Genomic DNA, 18,947 nt, shown 5'->3' on the forward strand with positions numbered 1-18,947 from the left:
CATTTCTCCCTCCAGACAACAGCACAGCCTGTCTCACAATCCTGTGGGCAAGGCATCCTGTTCCCAGCACAGCAGAGGAAACCCCACCCCATCACCTCAGCACCTCCTCAAACCCCGAACACCTGCGGCAGCTGGGGGACCCTCTTCTCTGTAAACATTCACATAGGGACGGGAAATCATTTGAGGCCAGAGGTAGGCCCAACATGGCGACAGCTGGGAGAGTCTGAGAAGCAGGTATGAGCAGTGGCAACCAGAGCCCAGACTCACGGCCCCAGGGCGAATGCTCTGTCATGGTGACACCAGGAACATCATGCACACATGCAACGAGGAGGGCAGCAGCCAGGTGTGTCCTGGGAGGGCCCATGTGGTACACACTGCTTAACTAGGTTTCCTCCCAGCACAAACAGCTAGTTACGCATTCAGTGAATAACAGATTAGACATACAGGGGATTTGATTTTAACTGGTTAAGCTGAGGTACCCATCACACTAAAGGTTACATCCTAACCACCACTGCTATAAGGCAAGAGTCTGCAAACTTCAGCCTACGGGCCAAATCCAGCCACCATCTGTGTCTGCAAATAAAGTTTTATTGGCACAGCCACGCCTCCTCATTTACGCATTTGCCTACTGCGGCTTTCCAGCTACGATGCAGAGTTGAGGGGTTGTGGCACTGCATAGATTGCAAAGTCAAAATTATTTGCTAGCTAGCTCTTTACAGAAAAGGTTTGCCAAGCCCCGCTACGAGAGATGATAATGTTAGAACCAGGAGCTTCAAGTGGCTCTAGCAGGAGGTCTACCCTGATGTCCAGACTCTGGGCGATCTGCAGCACCATCACCAGGGCTGTGCTTTGCAGGCCACCCTAGCAGAGGGGCCTGGCTCCTGAGCCAGCCTGCCCTGCAGGGCACTTTCCTCCCAGGACCTGGCTCTCCCCTGGATGGCACAGGCTAGGTCTGGGTCAGGCTGGCTCTGCCAGCTGGATCCCCATTCAGGGAGGCTGCAGCCACTCCCACCACCTGGTCCCTGTACAGGCAACCCTGCACCTGCAAGCCTGTGGGACAAGGCCTCCTCCTACTGTGCACCCTCTGAAGAGGAGGCTCTGCTCCTCCATCAAATTTTGTCACCTTGGAAAGGTTCCAATTTCTGTGTTAAACTCATAACTAAACAGAACAAGAGAAAGTGGAAGTTCCAAAAAAAACGAATTCTGGCAGTGGTGTCCAAAGATTAATTAATTAAATTCATAAAACCGACTAAGGGATGGGTGACCAAACTCAGACCTAAGGCGCAGCGCCTCCCCAAGCCACCTACGTGGTGGGAGCCCTTGGCCTCAGCCACACCCTCCTGCACATGAACACGTGGGCACCACGCCTCAACATCACAGACGGTCAAAGCCATGATGCTCTTAGGATTGATGACAATAATAATAAAATGACCTCTCACCTAAAGAAGACTTAGCATTCAAGTAAGAGCTTTAGTTCCAGACAGACCTGCACTTGTGGACACTCTCCAAGTGGCCCTTGACTGCCCACACCCCCATCATGTCTGCGTGGTGCCATCTCTGCTTTCCCTCAACGGGCATCTTGCTTCTCACAACCTCTTGCCCTCACGCAGACCCCATATAGGCCACCGCCCTTCTAGGTACACTCGGCTCCCTGAGTGCAGCGAATAAGCCTGCAGAACCTGAACCTGGTACAGTGTAGCTCCTCACACAAGACACAGCTGCAGATGGGACAACCGCCAGCAGCCTTTTAGTGACTGGGCTATGTCTCCTTCCACACTGAGAAGTTAGCGAGTTGGCAATGCCACTTACAAACTTGAGCATGTTCCAGTCAAACACATAGTCATAGGAGAAACCCTGGCGATGGAAAAGGTTCCTGAAGAGCTGTCTCAGGTATGAGTAGTCAGGTTTATCATCAAAACGCAACGAACGGCAGAAATTCAGGTACGTGGCAAATTCAGCTGTAAAACGAGACACAGAGCTAACAAATAATAACCCCACCTGGACCCAGCATGGTGTCTGTCAACATTACTGTTTACCATCCCCTGCTACACACTTAGGGTGTGAAAGAGGGAAGCGGAAATACCTGTCATATTTTGAAAACTCTAGGCCTCAGGAAAGAGTTTCAGAAAATTCAGCATCACAGAGCACAATTTAATCTCATCTGGGGCGTTTATCCTAGGGGCAGTCCCACAACAACAAAGGGAACTCCCTGAGCTATGGCTCTGGACAGTCGAGGAACACCAGGGACAGAAGGCTGTGGCCAGTTAAAGCAAGGGCCACTTGCCCGCTCTCTACCTTCCTAATCACACAGGGCATTTGGAGGGAACTCTGGGAGCCAGCCTCGGGGTGGCGGCGGCGGGGGGGTGGTCTACCTTGTTCGCCTCCTATGGCCTCACTGCCTCCCCCAGAGGCACTGGGGAAACGAGCCAGGAAACGAGGAGCTGCCCTCCTCCCACAGAAACCACGGGAGGGAGGGGGCCGGCTCAGGACGTCCACTCAAGGACACTCACACGGGTAGCCTTTACATAACACTTCAATGGGAGTGGACATCTTCTTCTCACTAATCCTCTCGTACTTCTGTCTCTTGGTGGCAGCCTTCAGCCCCTGCCAGGGCAGAGAGCCCAGGTTGAAGTACATGAGCACATAACCCAGTGACTCCAGGTCATCCCTTCGAGATTGTTCTGGAAAGAGAAGGGAAATGGGTCAAGGATGGCACAGATGCACTTGCAGCAGCAAAGCAAAAGGCCCCAGGCAGACACTTACTTTGGAAATGAACTTTAAAAATCATGGAAAAATATACATGGAGTCTCTGGTTTCACCAGAAGCTGCCCCTGATGTGCTGTCAGGAAACTCTCCAACACCCCAGATGAGCAACATCAACGTCACAGCTGATTATCAGAAAGCCCATCATTTACCTGCCCCACCACCACCTCACAAAACAAGGTTTCCACAGTCCTGAAGCCAGCCTTTGCTACAAAGGTTTGATGACAGCCTCCACATCAAACATGCTGACCACTCCCAGGGTCCCTCCAGAGGCTGGCCTTTCCCTGAGCTGAGAAACGGACATACCCAAGGCAGCTTAGGTCAGTGACCAGGGGCACAGGAGACCCCACCACCCACAGGCTCACCGATGCCAAGATGTGTGTTGATGGAGGCGTACCGCGCCGTCCCTGTGAGGTTCTTGTTCTCACGGTAGGGGATGTGCTGGTGGGTCCTCGCATCCCGGTACTTCTTGGCCAGCCCAAAGTCTATGATGTAGACCAGGTTGCCCTTCTTCCCCAGTCCCATAAGAAAGTTATCTGGCTTCACATCTCGGTGGATGAAGTTCTTTGAATGAATGTATTCAATACGACTAATCTGTAGACAGAGAAGACAGAGAAGCAGCGGCACAAGATTAAATCCCAGAGTGGCAGCCTTGGAAAAGGAGCCTGCTCAGCAAAGCAAGGGCCGTGCCTGGGCTGCATGTTCTGTATCCCTTGGTCTGAGCAAAGTAACTCAATAATCCTGAGGACACTCAATTGACCACCTTCAGCACCCCCAACAGGCCTGGGCATTTCCCCCTTGGTGGCTCTCACGGAGGCAGACAGAGAGCAGCCTGACGTGAAAGCCACTACTAGACAACATCTGTGCTAGACAAACTCCTAGGAACCAAACGTGTGCTCCTGAGGGAACTCGGACCCCACACGTGAATGTACTAGGCCATGCCTAGAGGGCGGGTCTCCAAACCCAACTGCTGGGTCATCATCCTATGGCAAATGCTAATGAACTTCCATTTTCCCCCTGCACACGAACAGGCATAATCACGAGGAGAACAGCACCGGAGTACTTTATCAGACTGTCCACTCAAATCAAGCATGTGCTGAGTGCCCAGGCTGCTCTGTCACTTTAGAAAAAACAAACTCTTACCATTTGGTCAGCAAGTAGCAGGACAGTTTTGAGACTGAATTTCCTCGAGCAGAAGTTGAATAGGTCTTCCAGGCTTGGTCCCAACAGCTCCATCACCATGACGTTGTAGTCCCCCTCTGCCCCACACCACCGGATGGTGGGGATGCCCACTGTGAGAGAGACCACGCGGTGCTTCAGTACAGGTGGCCTCCCCATGTGGCCACACGTCATATCACCTCCCATGCACGAAGGGGGCGAATGAGGGCAGGGTGGGGGTCAGAAGACCCCGACATGCCTGTGCTCCACACTGTCACCAACTGCACAAGACAGAGTTCTCTGACTGGGGTCAGGTGGGCAGGAGTCACAAGTGACACAAAGAGAGAATGTGAGGCCAACTTCACGGGCAGGGAAGAAGGCAACGCAGGTAAGAGAGGGGCTAAGGCAGAAAAAGCAGAGTTCCCATACACCCCGCACCCAGGTCCCTGTGATTAACATTTTACATGAGTATGTGCATTTCTTACAATTAATGAGCCAATATTGATATATTAGCACGAACTAAAGTCCAGGCTTTTTCAGTTTCCTTAGTTTTTACCCAGTGTCTTTTTTTCTGCTCTGGGACCCCATCCTGGATCCCACCTGACATTTGGTCGTCCTGTCTCCTGAGGCTCCTCTGGGCTCTGACGGTCTCTCAGACTTTCCTCGTCCCAGATGACCACGACACTTTGCGGAGTGCTGGTCGGGGACTTTGGAGACTGTCCCTCTGCTGGGATTTGTCTGATGTTTGCTCATGATGAGCCTGGGCTTGTGGGTTTGGGGGAGGAAGAGCACAGGGTCCAGTGCCTCCTCCTCACGTCCTGTCAGAGGTCCGTGCTCTCTCAGGACTCGTCTCTGTTGACGTGACCTTGGTCACCCGGCTGAGATGTGTTTGCAGGTGTCTCCCCTTGTTGTTCTTTCCCCCCTTTCCATCCTGTGCTCTTTGGGAGGACGTCACTACGCACAGCCCATACTTACGGAGTATAGAGTTATGCCCCTCCCTAAGGGCAGAGTATCTGCATATGTTATTTGGAATTCTGCACAAGAGAATGGTCTTTTCTCCCCTATTTATTTATTCAATTATTTATTTATATCAGTATGGACTCGTGGACATTGATTTTATACTTTGGGTTATAAGCCAAAACTACATTATTTTATTCTGTTGCTTGAAGTGTTCCAGCCTTGGCCACTGCGGCTCCTCAGTTGGTCCTGCGTCCTCATACCCACCATGTAGGCTTTTGTTCACTTGTTTTGAGCACCGCCTTACTTTATGACACTAAAAGATGCTAAACATTTTTAGTTTAGCTTTATAACGAGTTTTGATATCAAGAAGGCAATCCTCTTTAATTTTTAAAATTATTTAAAATATATATTTTACATACTACATGACATCAACTTTAACAAATATATAAGTTATAAAGCATAATGTAACAAAGGCCTGTAAGCCCACCACCCAACACAGACCCAGGATATTCCTAATATTTGCATCTGCTTTTACACACCTCTCTTCTCCCATTCCTGTGCTCCCCAGATAAAGACTATCCATAGCTTTATCATTTCCTTGCTTTTAATAAAATAAGCGTGTAAGCTGTATAATATTCCTCTTGGAGAATACACCACAGCTCATCTACTCTTCTGTAATTTGGATTATTTAGGTTTGCTTTTCCTATTATAAACAGTGCTGTTACATACATTCTTATACATGTCTACTGGTGAAAATTCTTATATGTGAAATCCTTGTTCATATCTAGCTCCCCCTCCCCAGTACACACCTAGAAACACAGGGTACAAATTATCTGACTATAGAAGATAACGTCAAATTGTTTTCCAAAATAGATAAACCACTTTACACTCCCACCAGCAACGAATGAATTCCTGTTGACGCAAGAGTATTGTCAGATCTCTTAACTTTTATCAATCAAGTGGGTGTAAAATGGTGTCTCACTGAACTCTCAATTTGGATCTTTTTTCCATATATTTACTGGCCATACGTGAAGTTTCCTCTCCTCTGAAATGTCTTTTGCCAATTTTTTTTATCAGGGGAAAAATTTATGTATTTATAGCAGTTCTTTATAAACTCTGGATACCAAACTATTGTTGGTTTTATGTGAGGCAGATATCTTCTCTCAGTTAACGGCATGTTTTAAATTTTATTTTGGAACCTTTGATGAGAAAAGGTGCTGAATTTTAACAAAGATGAATGTATCAACCTTTTCCATTGTTTCTAGTATCTTACATAAGAAACTCTTTCTGAACTCAGAATCAGAAAGAGAAGCTATTGCTTTCTTTTAAAAGTTTAAAAGTTACTTCTACTTCCAGCCAAGATGGAGTGACGGGGACCCAATTTACCCTCACATCTGCAATAACCAAGAAGAGAAAACAAAACACAGAACTGATGAATAGATGGTTTCTAAGACACCAAACACAAGACAATGATGACATCGATGCCTGAAAGACAGGAAACAATTTGTGTAAGCCCTCAGACTGCCCCAGTCCTGCCTTGAGAGTGTTAGTGGAAAAGCAAAAACTGAACAGATGAAAATAACTTAACTTCATCCCTTAACTAAGCTGAGAAGGAATCTGAGGAATATTAAAAGACCCAGCACGCAAGAAGGTAAAATTCAGTGTGCAGCATTCAAAGATTACCAGGTATGCAAGGAAGGAGAAAAGAAAACATGATCCATGTTGAGAAGAGTCAGTTAAATGAAACGGATTCAGATGTTAGAAGCAGCAGAGAAGGGCAATAAAAGTTATAACTGTATTCCATGTCAAAGAAGTTTAACAAAGGCATGGCATGGGACATATGAAAACTACAATGTCTAAAATGAAAACTACACTGGGTACGGCCGGCCCTGTGGTTTAGCGGTTAAGTGTGCGCGCTCCACTACTGACGGCCCGGGTTTGGGTCCCGGGCGCGTGCCTACGCACCGCTTCTCCCGCCATGCTGGGGCCGCGTCCCACATATGGCAACTAGAAGGGTGTGCAACTATGACATACAACTATCTACGGGGACTTTGGGGAGAAAAAAAAAGGAGGAGGATTGGCAATAGATGTTAGCTCAGAGCCGGTCTTCCTCAGCAAAAAGAGGAGGATTAGCATGGATGTTAGCTCAGGGCTGATCTTCCTCACAAAAAACAAAACAAAAAAACCTACACTGGGTGGGATTAACAGCCCATTAGACACTGCAGAAGAAAAGACTTGTGAACTTGAAGGCATAGCAATAGAAACTACTGACAAAGCCAACAAGAGCTTCAGTGAGCTGTGGGGACAACTTTAAGCCACGTAACATCTACGGGACTAGAGGCCTTGAGGAGGGGAGAGAGAAAGGAGGAGGGACAGAAATCATATTGGAAGAATAGCTAGATGAAAACAATACACCCACAGATCCAAGATGCTCAACGAACCCCAACCACGAGAACCACACGGAACATTACACTAAGGTACCTGATAATCAAATTGCTCACAACTAGTGATAAAGAGAACATCTTGAAAGCAGCCAGAAGAAAGACATTACATACAGAGAAGCAAGACAAGGATAACTGCAAACTTCTCGTCAGAAACGAAGCACATAAGAACACATAGGAGGAACATCGTTCAAGTACTGAGAAAAAAATGGCAAACTAGAAAAGCATAGGTTGCAAAAAAAAAAAAAAAACCTCAGCAAAGCAAACACAAAATGAAGACATTCTCAGATATTAAAAAGTTGCAGAATCAATTCCCAGCAGACCTACACTGCTATGTATGTTAAAGGATGCCCTTCAGGCAAAAGGTAGATGATGCCAAACCAAAGTATGGCCCTACACAAAGAAATGGAAAGCACTGGAAATAACAACCTAAGTACACATGTAAGATTTTAAAAAATTATTTAAATCTCCCTAAAAGATAGAACTGTTTAAGCAAACATAAGAATGCAACATAGGGTTTATAACACAGGATACCACCATGCAGGCTGGGAGGGGAAAAATGAAGCGCACCTTTGTAAGGCTCCTCTGTTCCACAGCAAGCAGCACATCGCTTGAGGACAGACTGTGACACACTCAAGATGTGTGTGAGAACCCTAACGCAACCACTAACGTAAGAAAAGAAGCATAGGTAATAAGCCAATGAAGGAGCTAAGCACAAGAAAAATCATTAAGAAATGTAAGAAAATACTTGATTAATCCAAAAGAAGGCAAAAATGGAGGGAAAATGAAACAAAGATCAGATGAGACAAAAACCAAAAGCAAGATGATAGACTCAAACCTAATTCTGTTATTAATCACATTAAAAGTAAGGCATACTTTCTCAGATTAGACAGAAAACAAAGGACCACCCATACATGCTGCCTACAACAAACACCTTTGAGATCCAAAGAGGTGATCAGGAGGACAGTGTATCACACTGACATCAGACAAGGGAGCATAGAAGTGCTATATTAGCAACAGACACAGTAGACTGTGGAGAAGAATATTTCCAGGGATATACTAGTCATTTCATAGCGATAAAGGCATCAACTTATCAAGAGAACATAATAATTCTACACATTTATGCAGCTAACAATAGAGCTTCAAAACACACGACGGAAAACTACAAGGAGCGAGAGACAAATCTACAATTTGACCGGAGACTTCAATAACCGGCCTCAACAGCAGAACACATATTATTCTCAAGTACACACAAGGCATTTACCAAGAAAGATCACAATCTGGACATAAAACAGGTCTCAATAAGGTTAAAAGGATTCAAGTTATATGAAGTATGTTCTCAGACAACAGTGGAATTCAATTAGAAATAAATAACAGAAAGCTCTCTGGATAATTCCAAGATACTTAGAAGCTAAATAATACACTTCAAAATAACCCATGGATCAAGGAAGAAATCATAAAGGGAGTTAGAAAGTTTTTTTTTTTTTTTTTTTTTTAATAATTTTATTTCTTTCTTTCTTTTTCCCCAAAGCCCCAGTAGATAGTTGCATGTCGTAGCCGCACATCCTTCCAGTTGCTGTATATGGGACGCGGCCTCAGCATGGCCGGAGAAGCGGTGCGTCGGTATGCGCCCAGGATCCGAACCCGGGCCGCCAGCAGTGGAGCGTGTGCACCCAACTACTAAGCCACGGGGCCGGCCCTAGAAAGCATTTTTAGCTAAATGAAAATGAAAACACAACCTACCAGGATTTATGAGATGCTGCTACAGTAGCACTTGGGGAAATTTATGCCAACTAAACGTCTATTATTAGAGAAGACAGATCAATGATCTCAGCTTCCATCTTAAGAAAACAGGAAATTAAGCCCAAAGTAAGTATAAGAAATGAAATAAAAGATCACAGCAGAAACCAATAAAATAGAAAACAGAAAAAAATTACTGAAACCAAAAGCTGGTTCTTTGAGAAGATTTTTGGTACACTTCTAATCAGACTGATCAAGAAAAAATACAGAGAAGGCACAAATTACTAACAACCAGAATGAGAGGTGAGGGGCCAGCTCTGTGGCCTAGCGGTTAAGTTCGGCACACTCCACTTCAGCAGCCCAGCTTTGGATCCTGGGTGCTGATGTACACTACTAGTTGGCAGCCATGCTGTGGCAGCAACCCACATACAAAATAGAGGAAGATTTGCAACAGATGTCAGCTCAGGGCAAATCTTCCTCAGCAAAAAAAAAAGAACGAGAGGTGACATCACTAGATTCTACAAATATTAAAAGGTTAACAGAGAAATATAAACAGCTTTATACCTATAAACTCAATAACATAGATGAAACAAATTACTGAAAGCACAAACCCTCAAAGCCCTCATATACTGCTGGTGGGAATGTAAAATGGTACAATCACTTTGGAAAGCATTTTGGCAGCTCCTTAAAAGGTAAAACATTCACCTACTTTTGATTCAGCCATTCCACACCTAAACGCTTACCCAAGAGAAAAGGAAACAACCATCCACACAAATATCTACACAACAGTTCGCAGCAGCTTTGTTTGGAACGCCTGAAACCTGGAACCACCCCAAATGTCCACAAACAGATGAAGGGATAAAGAAAGTGTGGCATGTCCACACAAAGGATGCTTCTCAGCAACCAAAAGGAGTAATTGTTGATACACACAACATGCAGGAAGCTCAGAAAAAAAAGTGTTGCTCCCTTCATTTGAAACTCTACAAAAATGGAAAGTAATCTATAGTGACAGAAGCAGATGAGTTGTGATTTGGGGAAACAGGGTGGGGAGACTATAAGGGGGGACCCAGAAACTTTTGGAGGTGATGGATGTGTTCACTATCTTGATTATAGTAATGGTTTCACAAGGGTATACATGTGGCAAAACTTACCAAATTATACACTAAAATACATGTAGTGGGCTGGCCCCATGGCTTAGCGGTTAAGTGCACGCGCTCCGCTGCTGGCAGCCCGGGTTCGGATCCCGGGCGCGCACCGAGGTACCGCTTCTCCGGCCATGCTGAGGCCACGTCCCACATACAGCAACTAGAAGGCTGTGCAACTATGACATACAACTATCTACTGGGGCTTTGGGGGAAAAAGTAAATAAAAAATAAATAATCAAGTAAAATAAATGTATTTAAAAAAAATACATGTTAGTTTATTACATCTCAATAAAACTGATTTTAAAAAATCATGTTTTACAGTTCCACTCTTAATTGAAGTCACCTGATCCCATCTGGAAGTGGATTCTGGGGGAAGGTGAGGCAGGACTCCCACCGTCCTCAGCACCAGGTGTTCACAAAGGCCCTTTCCCACTGACCCTAAGACTTCTGCTGAAGTCACAACTCTGTGCACACTTCTGGTCTTTCTGGTCAGTTCCAAGGCCCTTTTCCCTGTGTCTGTGTGGGTAACAGGACTGTAGTCAACATCTGTACAGACTGTATGGCGATGTTCCCAAGAATGACACACAGTCGACACTCACATTTCCCCAACTGCATCCTTCACAGCTTTCCCCCAACCCAGGGTCCAATTTAGGATCATACACCACATGCGATCATCATGTTTAAGTCTAGAACAGTTTTTAAATTTTTCATCACATAGATATTTTTGAAGAGTTCAGGTCAATTTTGCAGAAGTCCTCAATTTGGATTTTATGTGACTGCTGGGTCTGATCACTTGTCAGATGGTATCTGACAGACTTCTCCACCAAGACACCTCTCTCTGTTATTAAGTAATCTGTGCATGAAGTTTTGAGGGTAGTGTCAGTACCCTGCTCCCCTTAAGTTGTCTGCATCCATCAACTATTCTCACCTGAACCAATCAATAAAATGGTGTCTGCAAAGTAGGGATCTTCCCTTTCTGATTGTTCCTTCTGCATTTTTCTGTGGAGCTTAATTCTGTGTGTAGTATTATGGACTCATGAAATCTCCTCCCCTCCTCCCATGTGTTGTAACTCATTATTCATTTTGAGGTTCTAACTGTCCCAAAGTTGGCCAACAGACACCTTCAAGCTTGCTCCTGTGTCCTCTGGACATGTGCCGACGGTTTCCTTTCAGCCACAACATGCTCCAGACTCGCCTTCTCTTCCTGTCCCTCCCTGGAATCAGCCATTTTTCCTTGCAGCCTGGGCCCCTCTCAGTGGGGAATGATACCTAGAAACCAAGACCTAGGTGCTAGGTGTGCTCATTACTTTGGGTTGTCGCTACTTCTAGGCACTTTCTGTGAGTTTTGTTTTTTGCAGGACAAATGCCCTCCTCCTTCAGGAATGTTTTAGTCAATCTCTGCCCTTTGCTATTCTGTGAATTCTTTTTTTTTTTTTTGCGAGGAAGATCAGCCCTGAGCTAACATCCGATACCAATCCTCTTCTTTTTGCTGAGGAAGACTGGCCCTGGGCTAACATCCGTGCCCATTTTCCTCTACTTTATATGGGATGCTGCCACAGCCTGGTTTGACAAGCAGTGCGTCAGTGTGCACCTGGATCCAAACCGGTGAAACCTCGGGCAGCCGCAGTGGAGCGTGCGCGCTTAACCACTACGCCACTGAGCCAGCCCCTGTAAACAGTATTTTAAGAATTACGCTTTGGCCTCTGGACTTTTCTGGGGCCAGCAGCTGCCTGACCAGGTACCTGGGGCTCAGCAGACCATGGGCTCTGCATCCAACCAGCAGTTTGCAGGTGGTTCCACCAAGGTGCTGGAGGAGCCACAGCTGTCACGTGATGCTGACATCTGTGAGTGGGTCTCTGTGCACATGGGGTTTGGCTTCCTGTCCACGACTACTGCATCAGGGTCATGCTCAACCCCCACAGTGGACGTCTTTGAGTTCCTGAGTCAGCTGCACACACAGAGATTTCAGAGCCCGAACTGGAGTGAGAGAGTACAGTTTACCTTTCAGAAGTCCACCAAGGGCCTAGAATCTCCCCAGTCACCAGCCCTGAAGGTCTTCTGTACTGGGAGTGAGAGGCATCAAAGGGGCAGAAGACAGAGGGAGACAGAGGCTATAGCTGTGGAGGTCTAGACCAGTGTGCCAAGGAACCAAGCTGCCATCCCAGCCCCAGAAGTGCGCCTTCTGCCAGAGCATCAGCCACATGGCAGCCCCAGCTCCCAGGGAAAGCCAGCCTACTTTCTGGCAGAGGAAGAGATCCACAGCCCTGCCCTACAAGGCCCAGAACTGAGCTACAGTGGGTGGAGCTCTCCTTCTGCATCCATCAGCAGTGGAGAAAGGGGCAAGAGTAGGGAGGTGGTACTGCCACACTTCTCAGGTCGGGTCCACAGCATCATCCCTCTTCCTTCTCCATGGGGAGGTGAGCCAGAGCAACTCCAACTAAGCTTTGTGCAAGTGCATGTGAGGGCCTCAGGGAACTCCTCCAGAACCTGCATGCTTTATTGGAGCCTCCACCCCCAGAAGCTCCAGCTTCTGAAAGCGGCCTGGATAGGGAAGTTGTTTTCCTTTTAAAGGATATGTAGTAATGACATTTCCCACATCAGGGCGAGAAGATTAAAAGCATGAGACCACACTGATGGACCCCACTCTCACACCATTGTACTGTGCAAGGGACTCTCAGGGATGAGGCAAGGTTTTCCACTGTCGGTCTCCTCATAACCCACTCTTGGGGTACGATGCTGGGAACTGACCCAGGTGATGGGCTGAGATGAATGGCAAAAGGGGTGGTTGGGGGAACAACTGCAATCCTGCTGCTCCTAAGCTCACTTGCACCTCACTCTGGGTCAACACCATTTATCGCTCCCTCGGATACCTGCACCTTGGGTCCCACTTTCTCAGGATGTCAACTGCACTAGCTGTGTTCGAATGATGAATACTGTGCATTTTAACTTTTTTCTTGACATAACATTGTGCTTTTGTATTTCTGTATATTTTGGTCCGAGGCCCTCTTTCCTGCACTGTGTTCTCAGGTCTCTGAGCAACCTCAGGGGTGAGCTGGCTGCAGCTGCAAGACTACATAACAATCTTTTCTGTCGTCTTATCGCCATGGAGGACAACTATTTGGAGCACGTACCCTAGTGAACCACCTCATTTTTGCCAATTAGAGCTGGCTTCTCTACCATCGTGTCCTCTTGAAGCCCTCAATGTTTCAACGGAGACTAGGTTTTAATCCAGTTGCCCCATGACTTGATCTCCTCCTACTGGAAGACTGGAAATTAGTCTGAACAGGAAAGGTGGTGCAGAGAGGTCAGGAGAGGCAGAGCCAGACGAAGGCACTGAGAGGCAGCCACGGCCAGGTGAGGGTTGTCTATACAGGTGATGAAGGATTCCTGTTCTGGACCTCCGAGAGCACAGACTCACTTCACCTACCAGATCCACCACAGACAGGGCCAGGCCTAGCAACAGAATAAGGTTCACATGTGTTTGATGGTCAGGACAGGTTTTAAGGATACCTCTGCACCCATCCCAAACTGCCCAGGGGTGCTATATAAAGCAAGGACCAAAATCCTTAACCTTTAACAATGCTGGGCTCTCCTGAGACCACAAGCAAGGGCTTTTCCATGGTGCCGGGAGCCAGCATCCCATCCTGCCACAGCAGAGGTAAATGTTGTGTAGCTGAATGAGAAAAGGGTTCAGTTCACGTGCTGTGCCTCATCGTGTGGGAACAGGGTGAATGCAATGGAACACAGTGGGTGAAGAGTCTGATCCTGGGTTCCCGTCACCCCCACTGCTGCCCCCTCTAGTTACTGTGTTTGTTGGACTTTGAGGACTTCATGAGCCACTGATCTGGTCATCGCTAGGTGGCCGTTTGTGGAAATATAACATGTTGGTCTTTCTCCAAGTTCTTCTGGGGTTTTATGGTTTACAAACGTTTTGTATTGAGAGAAAAACAGCCAGAGCATCTCTGACAAAGGTTCTGCACCAGGCACAGGACCTGAAACACAGGCTTGAGGTGTGTCTTGAAGTGGGTGTCTGGAGCCATCCTTTCTTTTGTGGTCTCTTCTCCTATTTCCTATTTTAGACCAGATCTTCTATCCTAAAAACTTGACTTCTACCCTACTCCCTCCCTCCCCTATCCTCCACTCCCCCTAAAAAAAACCCCAACATCCACACATTTAATTTGTGGGGTGTCTCCACAACTCTTAAATGATGTGTGCAAAAACCCTGAAGAAGCTAGAAACACTCCATCCTTTGTTCTCAACCTCCTGAGTCAAGATCATTCCTTGACATGATTCATGTCAAACACACTGCTGTATCTGGATGATCAAACCTACTTTAACCGCTAATCCTAGTGTTGAAAGAAGCAATGGGGGGGCCTCTCATATAGAAAGTGGGGTTGGGAGGCCAAGAAAGGGAAAATGAATGTATCTCCAAGTCACTCTGGAACTTTTATGCAGATGTAAGAAACTTATGTCAAAGCAGCCACAAGACTGTTTACTAGGAGACGGACAAACATAACTCCACATTTACTGTTAGAAATCAAAGCTGTGTTGGGTCGGCCCCGTGGCTTAGCGGTTAAGTGCGCGCGCTCCACTACTGGTGGCCCGGGTTCGGATCCCAGGCACGCACCGACGCACCGCTTCTCCGGCCATGCTGAGGCCACATCCCACATACAGCAACCAGAAGGATGTGCAACTATGACACACAACCATCTACCGCGGCTTTGGGGAAACAAAAAAGGAAGAGGATTGGCAATAGATGTTAGCTCAGAGCCAGTCTTCCTCAGCAAAAAGAGGAGGATTAGCATGGATGTTAGCTCAGGGCTGACCTTACTCACAAAAAAAAAAAAAAAAAAAAAATCAAAGCTGTGTGTGAAATCTTGAATCTACGGGGAGGGTGGGAGGGTATGGAAGCATGCGCCCATCTGTCCTCTCAAAAATCCCCACCCCTGGTTCCTGAACTGCAGGAGACTGAGCCCCGGGCCCCCGTGACTGCATCCCTGGAGAGAGTTGATCTGGTGGTGGGCTTTGCTGTGCCAGCAACCTCCTTTCCCACTTGCGGTCACTGTGTAACACACACCCTGACTCTTTTCTCTTTCCCTCTTTTCCCTGGGAAAACACAATGAATAAATAAAGACTTATTGGTATTGAGGGGGGGAAAAAAAAAAAGAACTACATTTTTTAACTGATCGTTGTTGGTGTAATGAACTGATTTTATATCTTCATCCTAAGCTAGCTATCTGGGCAAACTCTGCTATTTGTCTTCTGGGTTTCCTGGGTAGGAAATTATATCATGTGCAAATAACAGTTTTATTTCTTCCTTTTCCATCCTCATTCTTTAAATTTCCCCCCTTGTCTTCTGTGCTAGCTAGGACATCCCAAGCCAGGCTAGAGAGAAATGGTAATGGTGAGGCTGAAGATGATGTGGATCCAACAGGAGACCGCATGTCGGGGGGGCGGGGGGGGGGGAAGGATAAACCTGTGTGACGACCTTAGAACACATCCCTATGCACATGTACAGCAGCTGGCATCATCCTGCAAGCCAAGCAATTACCTACTCCACGAAACTCAATTCCACTCTTAGGTTGTGCACCAGAAGGCATGGACCAAGGTGTCATCAAGGCACCGTCCCTCAGAACAGAACACTAGAAGCAATCCATCGCTCCTCAACAACAGAAAGAAGAACTGTTTACAAGACATGAGAGACTACTAAACAGCAATGAAAATCATCGACCTACAGCTGTGTCAACAGGGAGGAATCTCAGGAAAATGATGGGTCAAAAAGGAAAATTGTAGAATACGTACACTAAGATTGTATGACGTATATTCAAAAGTTTTATACATTAAAAAGACATGTGGCATGGACTCCTGATCCACTTATACCAATGGCACGTATAACTGGCAGCACCTGTCTTTCAGTGGTAAATACCAATGTGTCTTGCCATCCGCAGCATCAGAGTAGATAAAATGCAGTAAAAGCAAAGTGCTCTTGCTCTCAGAGGTGTTTGGCCAGAAGAGGACGTTAAGCTTTCTTTGTGGCCTGCTTCGCCCTAACCAAACTAAGTGGTGAGGCCCCAGCAATCAGCTACAAAGCCTTTCAGGAGAACGTTCCCGCTGCCTGTCCACAGATTGATACTGTGTCACATCAGATATCTGGGGCTAGCAAGATCAGGAATCTGAAAATGCACCTGTGCTGCGAGAGTGTTGCTACTGGGGCTCATGCAAGAATAGTGAGGTGAGCGCTGGCCCTGTGGCTTGGCGGTTAAGTGCATGCGCTTCGCTGCTGGCGGTCGGGGTTCGGATCCCAGGCGCACACCAATGCACCGCTTCTCCGGCCATACTGAGGCCGCGTCCTGCATACAGCAACTAGAAGGATGTGCAGCTATGCCATACAACTATCTATTGTGGGGGGGAATAAATAAATAAATAAATAAATAAAATTATAAAGAATAGTGAGGTGAGGGGTAGGGAGGGGTCAGAGTGAGCAGCATGTTGCCCACACCGCAGTGCACCAGTCATGCCAGGGACACCCAGCTGCCCTGCCCCACACGACATTAGGATGGGAAATGGGTTACTTGGACTGTTATGTGTAGTTCTGAACACTTGCTACTTTTTTGCTCATGGAGTCCAAAGATACCAAGACATACAGGGCCAGGGCCAAGTCAATGCTTCCCGTTTGGATTTGTGAAAGGTTTCAATATAAACATGGGGACTCAGATTAATGCAAATAGAAGCTTTCGTGAAACTCTCAGCAATTCAACCTTAAAATAATTGTAAATAAAACTGCCAAATGTTTCTAGACAGTGTCATTAGATTTTTAAAGATAAATTTCTTGCGGAGTAACAGAGAAAAAAAAATTTAAAAACAAACTAGGAAAGGGCATGGGGGAGAATCACTTCAGCTACTGCCTCTCCCCTGAAGGGAGCATTGGGCCAGGGGCACCAGTGCTGAGGGGTGTCCTGCTCCCTCTCTCACATGGGTGGGTGTCATGCGGGTTCACTTTAGCATTCTTGATATCTACGTGTTATACATGTTCTTTGGTACTGTAAAACATTTCATTATAAAAAGACCATGACTGCCTGAAATAAAATGTGGGAAATGACCAGGCACATAAAATGAGAGAAGTGAACTTGGGTGAAACTGCCTGTTTCTACTGTGCTGGCAGCCCCAGGGCCACACTGGCAGGCATTTGCCCATCCTCAGTGCAGTGCCAACACTCTCAGCCCTGGTCTGGATTTTATACAAAGGGCCCACGCTCCCCACCCATACCCCACTGTGAACTAAACAGCTGTTCTCTCCTGAGGGGTGGACTGAAGGGGGAGTGGTATAGAGCTAGTTTTGGGGTCTCAGGACTGGAAAGAGCAGTTGGCCTCTAGGTTGTTCCTGGCAGTCCACTCTGTTTTGATAAAAACTTGGTGTCTAGCCAAGTCCTCCACCAACGTAACTAATTTAAATTTATTTCTGCTATTTCAGGGTTTTTTTAATCTATCTTCTCAACCAGACCTGGGGCAGGTGGAAGCATCTGGGGCACATTCCTGACCACTGACCACCACAGAGGGCAGCTGCACTCCTTCCCAGGAGCAGAGAGCTGCTGTACAGCAGTGGCCTGGGAGCTACAATGCTCAAGGTCAACTCTGTGTCTTTTGCAAAGTTCCACAGCATCTGTGCCTCAGTTTCCTCATTCATGACACGAGGCTGAGGATACCTACTGCACAGGACTGCTGTGTGTGCCAACATGCCAATGTGTGTAAAAAACGCTTTTAGGGGCTGGCCCTATGGCATAGTGGTTAAGTTCAGCACACACTGCTTTGGCAGTCCAGGTGTGCGGGTTCAGATCCCGGGTGTGGACCTACACCACTCATCAGCCATGCTGTGGTGGCGACCCACATACAAAATGGAAGAAGACTGGCATAGATGTTAGCTCAGGGCCAATCTTCCTCAAGCAAAAAGAGGAAGATGGGCACAGATGTTAGCTCAGGGCCAATCTTCCTCAAGCAAAAAAAGAGACAGATTGGCAACAGATGTTACCTCAGGGTGACTCTTCCTCAGGAAAAAAAAAAAAACAAAACCCTTTTAACAATACTTGACACTAATGTGTATTTTTTAATGCCAACTCTTTCCCACAGCAGCCTGACTGACCAAGCGCAGCAGCTTTCTTTAGCCAGGTACCACAACACCACCATCATCCGGGTAGCATCTTGGACGACCCTGTACCACAAGCCAGAGAGTCTAAGGCAGCCACTTGGCTTCAACCTCTCTCTGACAATGCCATCAGTATCACCACTTGCAGGTAAGCCCGGAACATGGCATAAAAACAAGAGCCACAACCAGAGATGCTTGTGTCCCTTCATAGCGACAAGTGGTCTGCATGCATCCACGTGAGACGTGATGCAGAAGACTGGTCAACAACAAAGCCAGATGATTTCTGGACAGAGCAGATTCCTACATCTTCTCTGCTGGTCCCAGCTTAGTCTTCATTAGAATAAGTTCACAGAACACTATCAGAATTATGCACTCTGCTTTCCTGGACATAATCTGTTTTCTAAAATAGAGATCTTTACATCTTGGAAGTACCAAGAGTGGATGTGAAACAGGAGGAAAACCCCCATCTATGTGTGGAGAATGGCCAGATGGAAGGAGGTCCATTTCTGGAATCCTGGTGGGTTTCCAGGATCCTAGAGAACGGACATGGGAACACCAAGTGAGCAAGTGATCCTTCACATCCTAAAGCAGGGACTCAAAC

The 18,947-nt window shown here is 46.8% G+C and overlaps 1 protein-coding gene across 5 annotated transcripts in view; it reads right to left on the reverse strand.

Annotated features, from left to right (window-relative positions):
* The window catches only part of CSNK1D (casein kinase 1 delta), a 39,477-nt gene that overhangs the window by 11,324 nt on the left and 9,206 nt on the right, over window positions 1–18,947 (reverse strand). For all 5 annotated transcript variants that reach the window (XM_058561951.1, XM_058561948.1, XM_058561949.1 and 2 more), the window contains 4 exons: window positions 3,907–4,055; window positions 3,129–3,357; window positions 2,511–2,681; window positions 1,810–1,958 (listed from right to left, as the gene is read on the reverse strand). In XM_058561951.1, the coding sequence (XP_058417934.1) occupies window positions 1,810–1,958; window positions 2,511–2,681; window positions 3,129–3,357; window positions 3,907–4,055 (698 nt within the window). The remainder of the gene's footprint in view (window positions 1–1,809; window positions 1,959–2,510; window positions 2,682–3,128; window positions 3,358–3,906; window positions 4,056–18,947) is intronic.

Source organism: Diceros bicornis, chromosome 18 (assembly GCF_020826845.1).
Source record: "Diceros bicornis minor isolate mBicDic1 chromosome 18, mDicBic1.mat.cur, whole genome shotgun sequence".
In the NCBI taxonomy this organism is placed as follows: domain Eukaryota; kingdom Metazoa; phylum Chordata; class Mammalia; order Perissodactyla; family Rhinocerotidae; genus Diceros; species Diceros bicornis.